General features: G+C 40.8%; 1 protein-coding gene and 1 long non-coding RNA gene across 3 annotated transcripts in view; one reads left to right on the top strand and one right to left on the bottom strand.

Annotated features, from left to right (window-relative positions):
• The first annotated feature begins 5307 nt into the window (after positions 1 to 5307).
• Positions 5308 to 6696, top strand: LOC127625726 (uncharacterized). 2 transcript variants are annotated; one of them, XR_007968354.1, is made up of 3 exons: positions 5308 to 5476; positions 5648 to 5819; positions 6378 to 6696. It is a non-coding gene; the product is annotated as an uncharacterized LOC127625726 (long non-coding RNA). The 2 variants fall into 2 exon arrangements; XR_007968353.1 differs by having other exon boundaries at positions 6292 to 6696.
• Positions 6697 to 12939: 6243 nt separating this feature from the next.
• LOC127625479 (argininosuccinate synthase) overlaps positions 12940 to 17853 on the bottom strand; it is a 26269-nt gene continuing 21355 nt past the window's right edge. The window contains exons 13-15 of the mRNA XM_052100791.1: positions 16042 to 16198; positions 13336 to 13401; positions 12940 to 13228 (exon numbers count right to left, since the gene is read on the bottom strand). Coding sequence (XP_051956751.1) covers positions 13180 to 13228; positions 13336 to 13401; positions 16042 to 16198 — 272 coding nt within the window. The 3' untranslated portion in view covers positions 12940 to 13179. The remainder of the gene's footprint in view (positions 13229 to 13335; positions 13402 to 16041; positions 16199 to 17853) is intronic.

Genomic DNA, 17853 nt, shown 5'->3' with positions numbered 1-17853 from the left:
TGAACTGTATCTTTAAATGTTACGTACGACATCATAAATGGATCACTATTAATATCATTCATACTTTACCTCTAACGCTATTAAACGTTGTGTAGCTCATCCTTCACCTTAGACAGGTTTGGAACAGCATGAGGGAGCATAAATGACAGAATCTGTATTTCCCTTTAACAGTGGAGAATCGTCAGCATCACAGGATCATGAGTTGTCAGTCTGTCTGAAATAAGACTCCAGTATTCATGTGTTTCCAGCGACTTCAGACGTCTGTTCCTGTCAAAGGCCAAAAACTGCCCCTCCTCTCAGATCTATAAAACAGATGGAGGGCCATTACCTTCAAAGCTACTCTGTCTTTGTTTCCGGCTTTGCACGTGATAAAATATTGATGGAAAAATAGAAATATTTTGGCTCCTGCCTAATGTTGCCCATCTGAGAGGGTTACTGATGTATTGAGACCCCTGATCTCAGGTTACGCCAGCTTTAGCCGTCAATGTGCTTTCACACGAACCCCGTGGAGCCGCGTACTCAATCGATCGCTCTTTATCACAGCACATGCTAGCATAACAGAGTCAGGCTTTCTGCCTCCGGCCTTCATGTAGATTGAGTAATAGTGACATGTTTCACGTGGCATATTTATAGCACAAAGAAAATCTCAAGTCAAGCCAATTTGTACGATTTGCCCATCTCGTCCCATTATTATGAACGGTCGTGAAAAATCTCCCTTATTCACAACTAGCGGTGTCATTTTTAGACTCGAACCAGCAAAACCTCCCCAGAGTGCATCATGTTCTTCTGAATCAATATATTTATTCTCTTTCATTGATGGTCTCTCCAGAGACTCACACATGATGTTTTTGATTGGTTTTGTGAAGGTGCCCTAAAGGCGGGCAAACCTGTCGGGTTTAAGCAGTTGCTGTCATCAGCTTTACTCATCAATAATGGCATCTAACACACGGTCATGTCATGGAACATTCTGCCTAATGTAATAACGTCATTGCGCAGTAACTTCAAATACTCAGCCAATATTTAGCTTTGATTTTTGCAAAATTCTGCTTATTAAAATTTATCATATTAATATGAGAAAAAATTTCTTCTTCCAGTGTTTCAAAATCGATTTCATTTAAGAATGTGCTGTGAGAAAAAATAAAGTCACTAATGATCAAGATTTGTACATTATCTGAAACGTACAGAAACTGCGTACCTAGGCAAGGTTCATGGCCACAATGCTATGTTGTTCTTGGTGGTTGCTAGGGTGTTATTGGTGGTTGTTAGGGCATAGGGTGTTTTTGGTGGTTGCTAGGGTGTTATTGGTGGTTGTTAGGGCATAGGGTGTTTTTGGTGGTTAATAGGGTGTTCTTGGTGGTTGCTAGGGTGTTCATGGTGGTTGTTAGGGCATAGGATGTTCTTGGTGGTTGCTAGAGTGTGATTGGTGGTTGTTAGGGCTAAGGGTGTTCTTGGTGGTTGCTAGAGTGTTATTGGTGGTTGCTAGGGTGTTCTTGGTGGTTGTTTGGGCATAGGGTGTTTTTGGTGGTTGCTAGGGTGTTATTGGTGGTTGTTAGGGCATAGGGTGTTTTTGGTGGTTAATAGGGTGTTCTTGGTGGTTGCTAGGGTGTTCATGGTGGTTGTTTGGGCATAGGATGTTCTTGGTGGTTGCTAGAGTGTTATTGGTGGTTGTTAGGGCTAAGGGTGTTCTTGGTGGTTGCTAGAGTGTTATTGGTGGTTGCTAGGGCACAGGATGTTCTTGGTGGTTGCTAGGGTGTTATTGGTGGATGTTAGGGCATAGGATGTTCTTGGTGGTTACTAGAGTGTTATTGGTGGTTGTTAGGGCATAGGGTGTTTTTGGTGGTTAATAGGGTGTTCTTGGTGGTTGCTAGGGTGTTCATGGTGGTTGTTAGGGCATAGGATGTTCTTGGTGGTTGCTAGAGTGTTATTGGTGGTTGTTAGGGCTAAGGGTGTTCTTGGTGGTTGCTAGAGTGTTATTGGTGGTTGCTAGGGCATAGGATGTTCTTGGTGGTTGCTAGGGTGTTATTGGTGGATGTTAGGGCATAGGATGTTCTTGGTGGTTGCTAGAGTGTTATTGGTGGTTGCTAGGGCATAGGATGTTCTTGGTGGTTGCTAGAGTGTTATTGGTGGATGTTAGTGCATAGGGTGTTCATGGTGGTTGTTTGGGCATAGGATGTTCTTGGTGGTTACTAGAGTGTTATTGGTGGTTGTTAGGGCATAGGGTGTTCTTGGTGGTTGCTAGGGCATAGGTCATTCTTGGTGGTTAATAGGGTGTTCTTGGTGGTTGCTAGGGTGTTCATGGTGGTTGTTTGGGCATAGGATGTTCTTGATGGTTGCTAGAGTGTTATTGGTGGTTGTTAGGGCATAGGGTGTTCTTGGTGGTTGCTAGGGCATAGGTTATTCTTGGTGGTTAATAGGGTGTTCTTGGTGGTTGCTAGGGTGTTCATGGTGGTTGTTTGGGCATAGGATGTTCTTGGTGGTTACTAGAGTGTTATTGGTGGTTGTTAGTGCATAGGGTGTTCTTGGTGGTTGCTAGAGTGTTATTGGTGGTTGTTAGTGCATAGGGTGTTCTTGGTGGTTACTAGGGCATAGGTCATTCTTGGTGGTTAATAGGGTGTTCTTGGTGGTTGCTAGGGTGTTCATGGTGGTTGTTTGGGCATAGGATGTTCTTGGTGGTTACTAGAGTGTTATTGGTGGTTGTTAGTGCATAGGGTGTTCTTGGTGGTTGCTAGAGTGTTATTGGTGGTTGTTAGTGCATAGGGTGTTCTTGGTGGTTACTAGGGCATAGGTCATTCTTGGTGGTTAATAGGGTGTTCTTGGTGGTTGCTAGAGTGTTCTTGGTGGTTGCCAGGGCATAGGGTGTTCTTGGTGGATGCTAGGGTGTTCTTGGTGGTTGCTAGGGCATAGGGGGATCTTGATGGTTGCCAGGGCATAGGTCATTCTTGGTGGTTAATAGCGTGTTTCTGGTGGTTGCTAAGGCACAGGGTGTTCTTGGTGGTTGCTAGGGTGTACTTAGTGGTTGCTAGGGCATAGGGTGTTCTTGGTGGTTGCTAGGGTGTTCTTGGTGGTTACTGGGGTATAGGGTGTTTTTGGTGGTTGCAAGGGCATTGCTAGTTGATTATTAAGGAGTTCTTGGTAGTTGAGAGGGCATAAGGTGTTCTTGGAGGTTGCTAGGGCATAGGGTGTCCTTGGTTGTTGCTAGGACATAAGGAGTTCTTGGTGGTTGCTAGGGCATAGTGTGTTTTTGGTGGTTGCTAAGGCATAGGGTGTTCTGGGTGGTTGCTAGGGCATATGGTGTTCTAGGTGGTTGATGGGGTGTTCTTGGTGATTGACAGGACATCCTTTCGCTGTTGCTAGAGCATTGTGGGTGGTTGCTTAGGTATCGCTAGGTGGTGGCTAAGGTGTTCTTATTGGGTGCTAGGGCATTCCAATGTGGTTGCCAGGGTGTTGTACTGAGTCTGCTAAGGCATCTCTAGGTCATTGTTAGTGTGTTTTTGGTTGTTGCTAGCATGTTCTTGGCAGTTGTTAGGGTGTTCTGTGTGGTTGCTAAAACATCGCTAAGTGGTTGCTAGGGCATCACTAGGTGTTTTCTAAGGTGTTCTTAGTGGTTGCTAGGGCATCGCTAGGTGTTGCTAGGGTGTTCTTAGTGGGTTTTAGAGCATTGCTATGTGGCTGCTAGGGCATTGTTAGGTTGTTTCTAGGGTGTTCTTGATGATTGCTAGGGCATCTCTATGTGGTTGCTAGGGCATCACTAGATAGTTTCTAGGGTGTTCTTAGTTGTTGCTCGGGTATCGTCTGATCTCTCCTCATTAAGACACATGATTTGATGGATCATTCATGTCTGGAACACAAATTAAGTTAAGCACTGAAGTTTACCACGTTCAAATAATAAAACTGATGCTTGAGTTAATGTAGTGGAGTTTAGAGCAGCAGTGTATAAATTACAAACCCACAATGTGCCATAGTAGTATACACCTTAAACAGCCTTTCAAACCAGTCTAACGATCGTGTCAGAGAGTAATAAATCTATGAACAGAACAGTTATAGCTGTGAGATCATGATCTCATATCCACCTCAGAGCCATTAGTCTTCAGCTCAAACCTCCAGAGCGTGTTAACACTAACAGTCACCATCCACAGCCAGCTCTAAAAAACATGAGTATACTGTAAACAGTATATATATAAATTTTGTTTGATGTTTGGATAATTCACAAAAAATATTCAAATTTAAGAGGGTGTTGAAGTAGGTGCTAGAGACATTTTTGCAGTTCCAAATGCCAGATTTGTTTTCTTTATGTCAGCTCTTGGATCAAAACATAATTTTAACATTTTGCTTTTGATGTAATTGTCTGCAGCCCCTTAATTGCAGCAAGTGGTCTGAATCAGAGGGGCCTCCATGGTCTCCAGAGCTGCAGGGGCCCTGTGTAATCCTGCAGTCTTGGGTTACTATAATTGCTGTTAATAAACACCCCTGCAGTCATTGCTCCTGTGCTCTCAGGACGTCTCGTGTGGAACAAAGAGCATTGACTCACGTGGCCGAGAGACACAGGTGAACAGAAGGAAGAGTAAGTTCTCAGGTTCAAAATGATTGACACTGTGCCATCAAATCTGAACATTTCTGAAGATAAATGACAAATTGTTTTAAGGCTGGGCAATATGGCTACACAAATGATATCTTGATATTGTTTTATTGATGATATTCAGTTTACATCTTGATAATTATGTATTTGTTGTGAAATACATAATTATGGGCTCCAAAATTTCTTTTTGGAGCCCAGTTGAATTCTATTAAGATATTTGTTTTTTTAGATCTTGATGTAATTTAATAATTGTGCCACCCTGAAAAATACACTGTAAAAAAAATCTATATACTGTGGAAAATTATATAAAATTGAACAAGACATACATGTAATTTTATGGTAAAATATTTTAGAAATTAAGCATCTGCTGACTTGGACTGTGCCTCACAAAAAGAGATCTCAGAAGACCTATATTAATCTGTCCACAGTTAGACAAACTGTCTATAAATGGAGATGATTTAGTACTATAGGTACTCTCACTAGAAGTGACCGTTAGATATTCATCTGTCCACAGTGAGACAAACTGTCTATAAATGGAGGTGATTTAGTACTATAGGTACTCTCACTAGAAGTGGCCGTTAGATATTCATCTGCCCACAGTTACACAAACTGTCTATAAATGGAGGTGATTTAGTACTATAGGTACTCTCACTAGAAGTGGCCGTTAGATATTCATTTGTCCACACTTAGACAAACTGTCTATAAATGGAGATGATTTAGTACTATAGGTACTCTCTCTAGAAGTGGCCGTTAGATATTCATCTGTCCACAGTTAGACAAACTGTCTATAAATGGAGATGATTTAGTACTATAGGTACTCTCACTAGAAGTGGCCGTTAGATATTCATCTGTCCACAGTTAGACAAACTGTCTATAAATGGAGATGATTTAGTACTATAGGTACTCTCACTAGAAGTGGCCGTTAGATATTCATCTGTCCACAGTTACACAAACTGTCTATAAATGGAGATGATTTAGTACTATAGGTACTCTCTCTAGAAGTGGCCGTTAGATATTCATCTGTCCACAGTGAGACAAACTGTCTTAAATGGAGATGATTTAGTACTATAGGTACTCTCACTAGAAGTGGCCGTTAGATATTCATCTGTCCACAGTGAGACAAACTGTCTATAAATGGAGATGATTTAGTACTATAGGTACTCTCTCTAGAAGTGGCCGTTAGATATTCATCTGTCCACAGTGAGACAAACTGTCTATAAATGGAGATGATTTAGTACTATAGGTACTCTCTCTAGAAGTGGCCATTAGATATTTAGTACTATAGGTACTCTCTCTAGAAGTGACCGTTAGATATTCATCTGTCCACAGTTACACAAACTGTCTATTAATGGAGATGATTTAGTACTATAGGTACTCTCTCTAGAAGTGGCCGTTAGATATTCATCTGTCCACAGTTAGACAAACCGTCTATAAATGGAGATGATTTAGTACTATAGGTACTCTCACTAGAAGTGGCCGTTAGATATTCATCTGTCCACAGTTAGATAAACTGTCTATAAATGGAGATGATTTAGTACTATAGGTACTCTCTCTAGAAGTGGCCGTTAGATATTCATCTGTCCACAGTTAGACAAACTGTCTATAAATGGAGGTGATTTAGTACTATAGGTACTCTCTCTAGAAGTGGCCGTTAGATATTCATCTGTCCACAGTTAGACAAACTGTCTATAAATGGAGATGATTTAGTACTATAGGTACTCTCTCTAGAAGTGGCCGTTAGATATTCATCTGTCCACAGTTAGACAAACTGTCTATAAATGGAGATGATTTAGTACTATAGGTACTCTCACTAGAAGTGGCCGTTAGATATTCATCTGTCCACAGTTAGACAAACTGTCTATAAATGGAGATGATTTAGTACTATAGGTACTCTCACTAGAAGTGGCCGTTAGATATTCATCTGTCCACAGTTAGACAAACTGTCTATAAATGGAGATGATTTAGTACTATAGGTACTCTCACTAGAAGTGGCCGTTAGATATTCATCTGTCCACAGTTAGACAAACTGTCTATAAATGGAGATGATTTAGTACTATAGGTACTCTCACTAGAAGTGGCCGTTAGATATTCATCTGTCCACAGTTAGACAAACTGTCTATAAATGGAGATGATTTAGTACTATAGGTACTCTCTCTAGAAGTGACCGTTAGATATTCATCTGTCCACAGTTAGACAAACTGTCTATAAATGGAGATGATTTAGTACTATAGGTACTCTCAATAGAAGTGGCCGTTAGATATTCATCTGTCCACAGTTAGACAAACTGTCTATAAATGGAGGTGATTTAGTACTATAGGTACTCTCACTAGAAGTGGCTGTTAGATATTCATCTGTCCACAGTTAGACACATTGTCTATAAATGGAGATGATTTAGTACTATAGGTACTCTCACTAGAAGTGGCCGTTAGATATTCATCTGTCCACAGTTAGACAAACTGTCTATAAATGGAGATGATTTAGTACTATAGGTTCTCTCACTAGAAGTGGCCGTCCAGTCAAGATGACTCAATGGGAACACCACAGAATGATCAATGGGGTAAACAAGATCCCTAGAGTGACAGATAAAGACTTGAAGGAATCATTGGAACTGGTTAACATCTCTGTTCATGAGTCTACTGTACAGAAAACATTAAACAGGCACTCTACAATATCACAAAGATGCCACACAAATCCTCTCTGAACATGCCACACAACTGCTTGTTCTGTCACTTGTCATCTCTAGACTGGACTACTGTAACACTCTCATTGCAGAACTCCCAGCATGTGCTATTAGACCTCTCCAAATGATCCAGAATGCAGCAGCATGTCTGGTTTTAATTAACCAAAGAGAGCACATGTTACACCACTCTTTGTCTCTCTCCACTGGCTGTCGGTTGATGCACGTATTAAATTCAAGCTTCTGATTCAGGCATACAGTCTGAATCAGACTGAAACAGTCACTGGGTCTGCTCCAGCATTCCTACAATCATTTCTGCAGAGCGATGCCCACCAGAAGCCTGCGGTCGGCTAAGGAACGTCACCTTGTAGACTTGGTGGAATTACCTTCCAAACTCCATCTGTGAATCTGACTCACATTCTGTCTTCCAGAAACAGCCAAAACATCTTTTCCATGAGCACTTAACCAGTCAATAACAAAATAAAAAATAACAAATTCTTGTTGCACTTTAATCTGTTTTGAATGCCATTCTGATACTAGTGAAACTTTGTAAGATGGCACTTTTCATACCACTGTCTCCTTAAGATGATTCACTAATGTCCAATAGTCCTCTTTTGTAAGTGGATAAAATGGCAGGACACCATGAAGGAAGACGCTTAGTCTAATGACGCACTCTTTAGAAAACATAGTGTCCAAATAAAAAGCACACTACAATAATCGCAATATTCATGATATTACTTAATTTTACATTGCCAGCAAAATCAGCGTGACAATATTGTGAATATTCTATATATTAATTGCCGAGTCCTAAGTTGCTGTGTAATGCACTTAAACACAATCCACAAGAATTTTGTAGGAACATCAAGCATGAAAAATGCAAGAAAGAAAAATGCCAAAAGGTGAGTGTGATGAGGAGGAGGGCGGGGCCAGGCCGTGAGTCTGCATGACTGGCCCCCAATCATGCTAATCAGCTGAGGAAAGCGATAAGGCCAAGCCGGATGTGGCAGTTTGGGAGAGAGAGAGCCACACACAGCTACCGTGACTGTTTACTTTACGATTACTTTGACTGTTCAGCCGGTTCCCGCCTCCTCCTCAGCCATTTGAACTGTGCTACATTGGTGCCGAACCCCGGGAGGGAGGAGGGATGCGTTGTCGTGGAGTCCTCACCACTGCCGTCGACCCAAAGGAGCAATCACGGCCGTCCGCCGGGGGACGGAGGAGTCGCTGCCGGCCGCCTCGATGTGGCGGAATGGTCGCCATCCACGAGGGGAGGAGGGGCTCGCTACCACCGCCTGGACCAGTGGAGTCACTTACAGGGGCTTAGAGGTTCGCTAGATGCCGCCAGAACGCGGGGGTGCTTCATCCGTGAGGGGTCAGAGGGGTCGCACCGGTCCACCTAGGGAGCAGCGGCTGTCGTCCAACACAGGGTGGAGAAGTGGTCAAGGACCAGGTGACAGCGTGTCTGGGAACCAATTTACTTTCACTCTCCTCTTTCTCTCTCACTGTTGCTCCGCCTTGCCCTTTCCCTCCCAGGTCTCGAAAGGCGGGGAAAGCCTAGGAGGGCAATTAAATATTTAATAAAAAATACTTTGCTTCAAAAAAGAAGGCAAAGTCACTTTAATGCCATGCAGGGCTCAAGTGAATCATTTATGTAAACAAATCATACGAACAAACCGACTCACTAAAAAGATTCGGAGTTCCCAACGCTCAATACAAGCCAATCGTTTATTTTAACCAGATCATTTATTTGAACTGTCCGAAAGAGAGAGGACAGTTTAGGTGATTTTGATTACCCGCTTGGTTCACATAATGTGACAAATGAAGTGTTTTAATTGCTGGAAAATGGAGCTTGTTAGAAAATAAACACTATAATGATAATAGCTGAACTACTGTCACACTTCTGAAAAATGAGTTAATAGCGCCGCTACTTTTAGTTAGATACTCCCCTACACTGCTCAAAATGACAAAAGCTATTCTTATTTATAAATAACATAACTGGACTGAACGGTTGATTTCTCGTTTTCTGTGTCTAACAATGTTGTTCAGAACACTGTGGTCTTTGTCTGATTTTGACTGACAGCAGAATAACCCCATTAGGGTTCGTTTTCAGTGTCAACTCTTAATTCTCATGTCTTCCCATTGTGTCCCAAATTCCCTCGGGGCAGCGGTTAATGAGACGTAATTGAAGAAAGGTCACGGCTCATTAATTCACCTGGACGGCTCGCGATGCTTTCATACCTTGACTGACAGGTAGAGTCTGACGCTGTCTGTCTGTGACGACAAAACATCCTGTCATTGACAACAAAATAACCATGATCTCATTCCAACAATGACCAGGAACAAATGCCAGAAAGGCAGATAGTTTAATGGCTATGATTAGAGATAACAAACTCTGCGACTCTACCGGCAGAGAGCATAACGGTCAAGCGTGTTACGACAGTAAGTCTCCGTTTGCGGATATCATCAAAACAAATGAGAGCCGTAAACGAACACCTACCTGTCGCAAAATTGTCCGCGCCTTCCTTTATAAAATAGCAATTTTATCACAGTAAACTCCTCACATTGTTCATTCCAAATGGACTGTTTAGTGTCAAACATGTTGAAGATTCCCTGACAGGTGGTCATTTCATTAAGTGATGAGTGGTTTTGTCACAAAAACAGTTTATTCAGCATAATGAAGCATCTCCTCCAGACATCCATTCAAAAAGAATGGCCTCTGGTCTCTTCGCCAGTGCCGAAGCATTTACATGTTTCCATGTACGTGTTCCCATTGATCACGGTTTAATGATGCCATACTACTGGCACAAATCTTGCAGTATGTATACTATGCGCACTGTGCACTTTTTCTGTATGTATGGAATACCTGAATGAGCTTATAGACCATTTCAAACAGCCCTTCAAAAGTGAAGTATGTCGTTTTTGCGCTACTAGCGTCACCAAACAGGTTTCCTGAACAGTTCCCTGTCAGACATTGGTAACGCAAACAGATTCGCTCATTCAGTAAGTGGTATGTGCCAACCAATATAGCAAACCAAACTGACTTTTAATCAAGTGCAGGATGTGAATTATAGATATCTATAATAAAATTATCATTAGGCTATTTAGCATTGATATAACATTGATTGGTAACCGCATTTTCACTAGTAGAATTTCACAATGATCTGCCATTCACTCCTGTTCAAAACGCAAATACTGATATCTATAATTTGTTTTAGTTTGAATTCCAAACAGAAATATTTTTATATCATTAATTATTTTGTTGTGAAATGTCAATTCCTGATAGGCCTATAAACCGTTGAATTACAACCAGTAAAATGCTAATGTTTTTAATATCTACTGTAGGCCCATAATTTGTTTTTCACAAGTGGCAATGTTAATTTCAGATATCTGGAAATTGATTTCAAATATCATTAAATTGAGGAGTAATTAAAGTAGTAAGATACCAGTGACAATCAAACTTTTTACTAGATACAATTGTTTTTTACTAGTTAAAATTTAAATTTTGATATCAAGAATGGATATATACGCAAGTAATGACAGAATAAAGGATTCAAATGTTTACTGCAGTGCAAAAGTCATTATTGAGATCGATAATTAGCACGTTCACTGGTAGTAATTCCATTCCTGAAATCGAGAAATAGCATTTTAACTAATGAAAATGTAATTGTTGCTATCTATAATTCGTATCCTGCATGTGATTACATTTCGAAAGAGCTTGCGATAGAGTGGCGTACAGTTAGCATCTTGGAAATAGATGATTGTTTTTTCAGATTTTGTGTAAAAATGTCTTGACTTTTTGGCAGTCTTATTTAATAGCAGTAAGATAAGAAAATGTGCATACTGTTGAGAGTACACAGACATAGCATGTGTAGTATGCAGGTATGCTATTGTGGACATGGTTTAAGGGTGCATGTCTGGCCTCATTCCGCTTGAGTAACTAAATCAACAGAAGCTTCAACTCTGCAGAAAATATGTTGAAATTGTTGCTGGCTGGAGTGATCGTGCAGCAATTTGTATATAAAAGGGCCAGTGTGATAATTGGAGGAGTGGATTGAGACGCCTGCGGTGTAATTGAGCAGCTAAGGTGGGGGTTCTGGTCAGGATGAAAGCCCGGACACATCCACTGCCATCTATAACAACCAGTGGGGCAGGGGGGAATTGCTGGTCTGTCTTCTCGACCGGCTCCTCGTTCACACCACCGCTAAAGAATATTCAATGAGTGCAGGTAGTGCAGCAACCGTCCTGATATACTATACTAAATCAATAAATCATGAAAGGTGAACATGTGAAGCAGGGATGTCTAAAGACCTCTATAACTGTTATACAATCACTGTAATGCACAGGTTCGAGTTATTGTGTTTATAAAACAGCATAATATGATAGAATATGATACAACACATAAAACCTAACCCTTCCCAGCTCAAGATTTTGTTTTTATAATAATTTTACTGGTAAAAGTAACACATAAATGATTTTGAAAGCTGAAATATTAAATGCCATGGATCAATATTGACGGAGTAATCCATTATTTTGTATAGTAGGGGTCAAAATGGCAATTTCCGCCTATGATTTTGGAGCCAAACTACAGGTCTAAAAAATAACCGTAGAAAGGTGTCAGCGTCTTGGTTTTTGTTCTCCACAGAGATTTGGGAGATCTATTATTAAAACCAGTTGACTCCAGCACCTCTTGTTGCATTATATCCCAATGGTGAGAGTCCAAAAATGGGAGAAGGCACTTTTTTATGTTGTTTTTCCAAAGTTTGAGGGCCTATAACTCCAGAAGTATTAAATATATCTTAATATCCTTTTTAATTCTAGCTCAGAATAAATATTTATTTTTACATGTAAATGTTGAAGGCTCTATATGGTTCATTCCCAAAGATACAAGGCTCTCAATGTGGCTCAATCTGTATATTCAGAGTGAGGTTCCTGTCCTCTAGACGACAGGAACAATATAGGGGTACTGTATGGGACGTCTTCAGCTCTGCCAAAATACAAGACGTCACAGCTAATAATCAATCTGCCAAGTAATACAGTTGATTAACTTTAAGGTAACCTTTAAATACAGTATGTAAAATTACTTTGGACGCTGCAACACAAGTGGGCAACAGGATGTGATGTCACTCTAGGGCTTCTGTTTTTAACCAATCTTAAATTCAAAATGTGAACTACTCCAACTTCCTGCCAAATCATGTCATTTTGAAGTTCTTTATGTATTATTCGTATTGAGTCAAGAGGTCAATCTGTGATGTTTGGGCCCTCTATTGGTCAAATATCTTGAGGGTCAGAGTTCACCAAACTTTGGAATGCATCAAAAGATTAAACGTCGTCGCACATGTCTGCGTTCTCGCTAAACGAGAGGCAATGGAGCGCAAAGCATGGGTGGACTGGGAAGAGAAATTAGCAAATTTCTCAACAAAAATGGCCCAAAATTTGTTGAGCTTTAGGGTGTTTGTCGCTGTTCTTTTCTGCATATCGTCTTCAGCCAGTCACGGCCCGTTACGCATAACACGCCAGCTCATTTCAGCTAATCGCCGCCCATTTCCCGGCCCACTGGGAAAAGTCCCAGTTCTCCCTATGGCCAGTCCACTCCTGGAGCAAAGTCTATATAACGTGCAGACACGGTATGTGTTTCTCATTTGAATTGGGTTCAACCAATCTGAATGTAAAATCTGAAAAATCCACTTTATAAATATTATTTTATAGATGGTATTAATCATATAATCACAGCATACATGCCAACTCAGTGCACTTGAATATCAATGTTAATCAGAAGCATTCAGAAACAGTTTGTACATGTTTCATGCGATGTAACAGTCAATTAAATCACAGCTACATGTAACAGTTTAGACAGTTTGTTTCGAATAAACTGACGCTCGGTCAGTCAAAAATCACGATTTCAGACACCTGAATCAGTATAAATCATTCATTGCTTCTTCTGTGCGGCTCCCTGCAGGCGGTTGTGTTCTCTCAGCCTAAAACACAGAATACCAGAACTGTAAAAACAGCAGGTTTAAATATGAATGAATACAGACACATTCAATTCTCTTCGTCAGATCGTCATTCATTCAGATTGAAGCACCTGACAGCGTTGATCTTGATGAATCCAGAGGCGTCACACGGGTCGTAGTCGCCTTGAACATCCATACTGATGAGAAAAAGAAGAGTTCAATTATTTAAATTTGAATTGAATAACTATAATAACTATAATAATTAAAAAACCTTTAAGAATGGAATTAGCCACTTTCAGATTCGTAACACACGAAACAAAATCACCAGTTGTGACGGTTGTTGACCAAATGGGTTTTTCAAAGGCGGATGCCAAAACCGATATCTGATCAGGGTGGCTGATGGCCAATAAAATGCTAATTTATAAATGCAATAAATTCAAATGAGATTTATATTAACACTTATTTTACACCATAAAAACAAAGCAAAAAATAAAAACATTTAAAAACAGAAAATGTGTATTATACTGTACGTCAACAACACTGTCGAGAAATTTTGGAATTGACTCAAAATGGTAGGGTACGGTATTAATTGGGTATTTTCCAATTCGATACGTTTCCGATTAATTTTGGGAGTATTCCGGTTATAATGTAACATATAATTTTGCTTACATATGAAAGACATTCTCTCTCGGCTAATCGGCTAATACATGCAACCTACTGGGAACATTATGACAATTATAATTTTACAAATTATATTTTATCATTAGCTTTTCATCCTTTCAGCTTTTTTCGAAATGTCAAAAATCCATATCAATAAATATGATTGCTTGAAATTGCACATACTTCATATTTATTGTTAGCATGCATACTTTAAGCGTGCAAAAACAGTACTGTCTCTTTAAGAATAGAGTCAGTTCAGAGAGCGTCTCACAGAAGCAGGGCTGTTTCAGACCATTCTGGCGCCCTAGGCGAGATCCCTATTGGCGCCCCATCGAGGGGTGAGGGGTGGCATGGCAGAGGCCTCTTCTTTGGCGCCATCCCCGCTGGTGGCGCCCTAGGCAACCGCCTAGTTCGCCCATGCCTAGAAACGGCCATGCACAGAAGCGTTTCGTTTGAGCGAATATTAACGAGAGCTACTTTACCACATCCGTGCTGTGTGTGATTACAATTAAATACCCCTATTCAATGACAAATGGATTGTGTGGATCTCATCTTTGGACACACATTACACGGAGCTTAACCCAATTTTTGCTCTCGCTGAATCTCGCTGTTGAACTTCAACTCAGTCACTAAAATCTCAACATTTACCAACCAGTTGAGAATCACAGACATTTATCGTCACATGAAGCTAAATTTGGTCGCATATAGTAAATAAAGGGTTGCACACAGAGTAAAAGACTGATCTTAAGATTTAAGAACCGATATTGGGATCGTTCAAATGAAGATCGCAATTAATCTGAAAATCGATATTTTTACCCAGCCCTACAAAATGGGCAAATAATCCTCTAGCTGACTCGTATCTCTCTCCACTGATGAGTTTCCACTTCAGTTTGCTTATGTAGGGAGAGGAAGCTTGTGCAATAATAGAAGTTGACAAATGTGTTCAGCACACAATAACAATAAGCTTCTTTCATGGGACACTTTGCCTAGAAGTTCTGTTCAAGCGTCCCGTAAAAGTCATGCAACGTGACGCTTCACTGTCCCCTTGAGCTAAACGAGTGGACGAAGAGAGGGTTCGACCTTTCAACCGCATGCCTCCACGCTTAACTGCCATGAAACACTCAACTTCCCCCAAACGCACATCCTCCACAGCTGAAAGGCCATTAGCAGCGTTCGGGCATATGGACCTGAGATCTGGACAACACGGAGACGAGCTGAGCTGCCCTGAGGCCACACAGAGGTCAAACCTGAATGACATCACTGTTCATCCACTAAGAGCGAGAGAGACAGTTTCCTTCTCAGAGCATTTATAAACGCAGAGGCAATTTCCTTACAAAAGTACTGCGGAAATACCATGGTACAGTGAAGACGGGAATATCAGATGGGAATACCGTGATGATTCGTGTTCAAAACCATAATACTAACATGGCACATGTCCATTAAATCGGGTATTACCATGATTCTACCATTGTATCATGTCCAAAAACACTATTACCATGGTAAATTGTCCAAAAACATAGTTTTACCATTGTATTATGTCCAAAAACACTATTACCATGGTAAATTGTCCAAAAACATAGTTTTACCATTGTATTATGTCCAAAAACACTGTATTACCATGGTAAATTGTCCAAAAACATGGGTTTACCATTGTATTATGTCCAAAAACACTGTATTACCATGGTAAATTGTCCAAAAACATGGTTTTACCATTATATTATGTCCAAAAACACTGTATTACCATGGTAAATGGTCCAAAAACATGGTTTTACCATTATATTATGTCCAAAAACACTGTATTACCATGGTAAATTGTCCAAAAACATGGGTTTACCATTGTATTATGTCCAAAAACACTGTATTACCATGGTAAATTGTCCAAAAACATGGTTTTACCATTATATTATGTCCAAACACACTGTATTACCATGGTAAATTGTCCAAAAACATGGTTTTACCATTGTATTATGTCCAAAAACACTATTACCATGGTACATGTCCATTAAACTGGGCAATATCATAGTACTTGTACAACAAAACAAAACATGGTTTAGCAAAGTACAAGTCCAAAACCAAGTTAATGGCATGGATGTTTGTTGTATGTGGTGTTTGAGTGTGTGAAGTGTGCGGTTTAAATGAGTATCCGTTAAGATGAAGACACAGAGGTATATATTTACCTAACAAGTTCTTCATTGTAAAGTGATTTAGGTGACTTGCGGCCGAGGATGTACACGTGACCTTTAAACACAGACAGCTGCACGCGACCCTCTACATTCTCCTGCGACTTATCAATACAGTGACGTACAAACTCACACTCGGGGCTGTACCAGAATCCTGCGAGGAGAGAGAAGGAAATTAATTACTAATACTAAATTAAAATACTAATTTTGTTGTTTTTATTACGACATTTTGAAAATCTGAAAGTATGATTGAATTCATTCCACATTATTGAAAGAAAGAAACGATTGGTTCATCATTCATGTTTAATTGTCCAATGTGACCAGAGTTGAGCAGCAGCAGCACAGGTGGGGCACAGGTGGGGCACAGGTGGGGCACAGGTGGGGCACAGGTGGGCGGCCCGGGCACTCTGTGGGATGTGAGACGAGCCCTCGCAGCCCTGCACGCTCACATGCGGCTGTAATTGCACAGGCTCTGTAATCACCCTCTAATGGGCCAAATCCTATTATGAGAGAGAGACAGGAGGAGCAGAGACCTGTCTAACGCTCAGAGCACACAGATTAACACACCTGAGACAGACATCTGTCTGTCTCTCTTCATCACCTGTCTTACCAGCAGCATTTCACTTTGATTCCTACTCATGGTCTGCTAATCCAATCGACTCTTTCCCTACTCCTTCTGTTCCTGGTCTTACTGTGAACAATTCATCAGAATCAAAATATACGTCTTTGTAATCTTTTATCAAAATGTAACACCTCTGACTTTTCCTTCTGATGACATCATCAAGGCATGAAACAAGCCACATTATTTAAGATACAGTTGATCCCAGAAGTTCACATACACTTATGTTAAAGTCATTAAAACTTATTTTAACCACTCCACAGATTTAATGTTAGCAAATGATAGTTTTGGCGATAGGAGGTGTACTGAATTGGAGGTGTACCTGTGGATGTATTTTAAGGCCTACCTTCAAACTCGGTGTCAAATTGCTTGACATCACGGGAAAATCTAAAGAAATCAAGACCTCTGAAAAAAAATGGCGGATCTACACAAGTCTGATTCATCCTTAGGAGCAATTTACAAACACCTGAAGGTGCCACGTTCATCTGTACAAACAATAGTACACAAGTATAAACACCATGTGACCACACAGTCATCACACCGCTCAGGAAGGAGACGCATTCTGTCTCCTAGAGAGGAACTTAGTTTGTGTGAAAAGTGCAAATCAATCCCAGAACAACAGCAAAGGACCTTGTGAAGATGCTGGAGGAAACAGGTGGACGAGTATCTAGATCCACAGCAAAACCAGTCCTATATGGACATCACCTGAAAGGCTCAGCAAGGAAGAAGCCGCTGCTCCAAAACCACCATAATACAAGCCAGACTACAGTTTGCAAGTGCACATGGGGACAAAGATCTGACTTCTGGAGAAATGTCCTCTGGTCTGATGAAACACATATTGACCTGTTTGTCCATAGTGACCATCGTTATGTTTGGCGGGAAAAGGCTGAAGAACAGCATCCCAACCGTGAAGCATGGGGGTGCAGCATCATGTTGTGGGGGTGCTGCAGGAGGGACTGGTGCACTTCACTAAATAGATGATGACATCATGAGGAAGGAACATTATGTGGATATATTGAAGCAACATCTCAAGACATCAGACTCGGTCATTGGGACCCCAAGCACACCTCCAGAGTTCTGGCAAAATAAGGACAACAAAGTCAAGTATTGGAGTGGCATCTCAAAGCCCTGACCTCAATCCGATGGGCAGAACTGAATAAGCGTGTCTCGTGAGAAGCTTGAGGAAGGAA

Source organism: Xyrauchen texanus, chromosome 3 (genome assembly GCF_025860055.1).
Source record: "Xyrauchen texanus isolate HMW12.3.18 chromosome 3, RBS_HiC_50CHRs, whole genome shotgun sequence".
Taxonomy (NCBI): Eukaryota; Metazoa; Chordata; class Actinopteri; order Cypriniformes; family Catostomidae; genus Xyrauchen; species Xyrauchen texanus.
This window is presented reverse-complemented; position numbering and strand designations above follow the sequence as displayed.